Genomic DNA, 1,707 nt, shown 5'->3' with positions numbered 1-1,707 from the left:
ACCCTGTCTCCAAAAATAAAATAATAAAATTCTGTTGAAATGGTAGAGAAACTTGGATGAACTGTATAGCACACCTTCCTGATTCTATTCAAACTGACTTTCAGATAGTCATGAGGATGCTATCTGAAAAATACAGTTTATGATGGGTGGAACAGCTTAGTGATGGAGCACGAGCTAGAATCGTAGACTTTATTTTATCTATAGCACCAAAATGCTGCTGTTGCTGCTGCTGCTATTGTTGTTGTTGATGATGATGATATTGGAAGATAAAAACAAAGGGAAAAACCATCGGGGTTAGAGAGATCATACATTCAGTAAAGTACCTACCTGCCACACAAGCCTTAGGACCTGACTTCATTCCATGGGTCATATAGAGTCGGCTACAACAGTATGCATCTATAATTCTTGCATTGGGAAGCTGGAGAAAGCAGGGTACAAGGGGCTTGCTATCCAGCCAGACTAGTTGATTTAGTAAAATTCAGTTTCAATGAGTCCCTGTTCAAACAGTTAAATATGGAACAATAAAGGAAAACAGTGGCATCAACCTCTGGCCTGTGTGCATGTACACACAAATGTACACACACACACACACATGCCGCAGACCCTCTGGGTCCCTGTGTCTGCATGGAACGGGGTCTCTCATCCTTATGGGACTTGAATTTACATTCACTTTTCCAGTGTTTGTCACAACGCTGGAAAGGACCCAAAGGAATGCTCTTCGTGTCTACTGAGAGATTTTTACAATCTCTCAGGTGCCCCGGTTTTTTACAACTGAAACATGTAATTCCATCAGTAGCGCCGAATGTCTTCCCTTTCTTTGCTGCAGCGTAAGCTATCCCCTGAATTACAGCCGGTGAAGCATCTACACATGCTTTAATATAATCTTGTAGGGAACTTGCCTTGCGGATTGGTCTGTTCAGGTCTTGGCACAAGGTGTTCACGTATTCCCAAGCCAATTGTTTTATTAATATATCAGTTCCTTCCGAGGGGGAAGCATCCTAGAAACTGCCTCTTCCAATCTAGCCACAAAACCTTCATAAGACTCATCATGCCTTTGCCTAATTCCTGAAAGGACTGTGAACTTAGCCCCAGGTGGAGGTAAACTCTGCCAGCTGGATACGGCTATCTGATTGATTTTCTCCAACACTGCCTTTGGGGTTTTCAGCTGTGCTGCTGGTTTAGCATAGTCTTTTTGCCCAAGAAGCATAGGCACCGTGGGTTTAGCTCCATTTTTCCATGTAGATTTTTCCTGAGCTAACTTTCTGCCCCTCTCTTCATACTCTGTTCTCCAGAGAATGAAATCTCTGGGAGCGAGAGTAGCCTTTGCTGTTTGGTGCCAATCACAAGGGGTCAGCCACTGGCTTGCTACTGCATCCAGGATCTGTAAAGTATAAGGTACAGTAGGGCCCAGTGTTTTTACTGCTGACTGTAATTCCTTAAGAGTTTTTAAAGGTAAAGGTTTCCATCGCGGCTCACTCCCTTCTTCGCAAATTACCGGGTAAGTGAGTGTGAGATCTCCTAGTAAAGACTCCTCCTCACTGCTGTCTTGGTAGCTGCGAAAACAATNTCTTCTCCCCTTAAATTCACACTTTCTCATTCCCTCAGTAATATCCCCTTCATCATCACCTTCATTGTCAGTAGTCTCTGATTCACTTTCCTCTAGCCTTCTCCCTTTCTTGCCTGTACAGTTCAATTTCTTATTACTAG

The 1,707-nt window shown here is 43.3% G+C and overlaps 1 protein-coding gene across 1 annotated transcript; it reads right to left on the bottom strand.

Annotated features, from left to right (window-relative positions):
* Window positions 1–637: 637 nt before the first annotated feature.
* Window positions 638–1,678, bottom strand: LOC115029879. The gene has a single exon (XM_029472147.1). It carries the CDS (start codon window positions 1,595–1,597, stop codon window positions 965–967), a length of 633 nt encoding a protein of 210 aa, XP_029328007.1. The 5' UTR covers window positions 1,598–1,678; the 3' UTR covers window positions 638–964.
* Between the last annotated feature and the right edge of the window lie 29 nt (window positions 1,679–1,707).

This window comes from Mus caroli, chromosome 18, assembly GCF_900094665.2.
Source record: "Mus caroli chromosome 18, CAROLI_EIJ_v1.1, whole genome shotgun sequence".
NCBI classification, from domain to species: Eukaryota; Metazoa; Chordata; class Mammalia; order Rodentia; family Muridae; genus Mus; species Mus caroli.
Note: the sequence above shows the minus strand (reverse complement) of the source record. Positions and strands in the feature narration are given on the sequence as shown.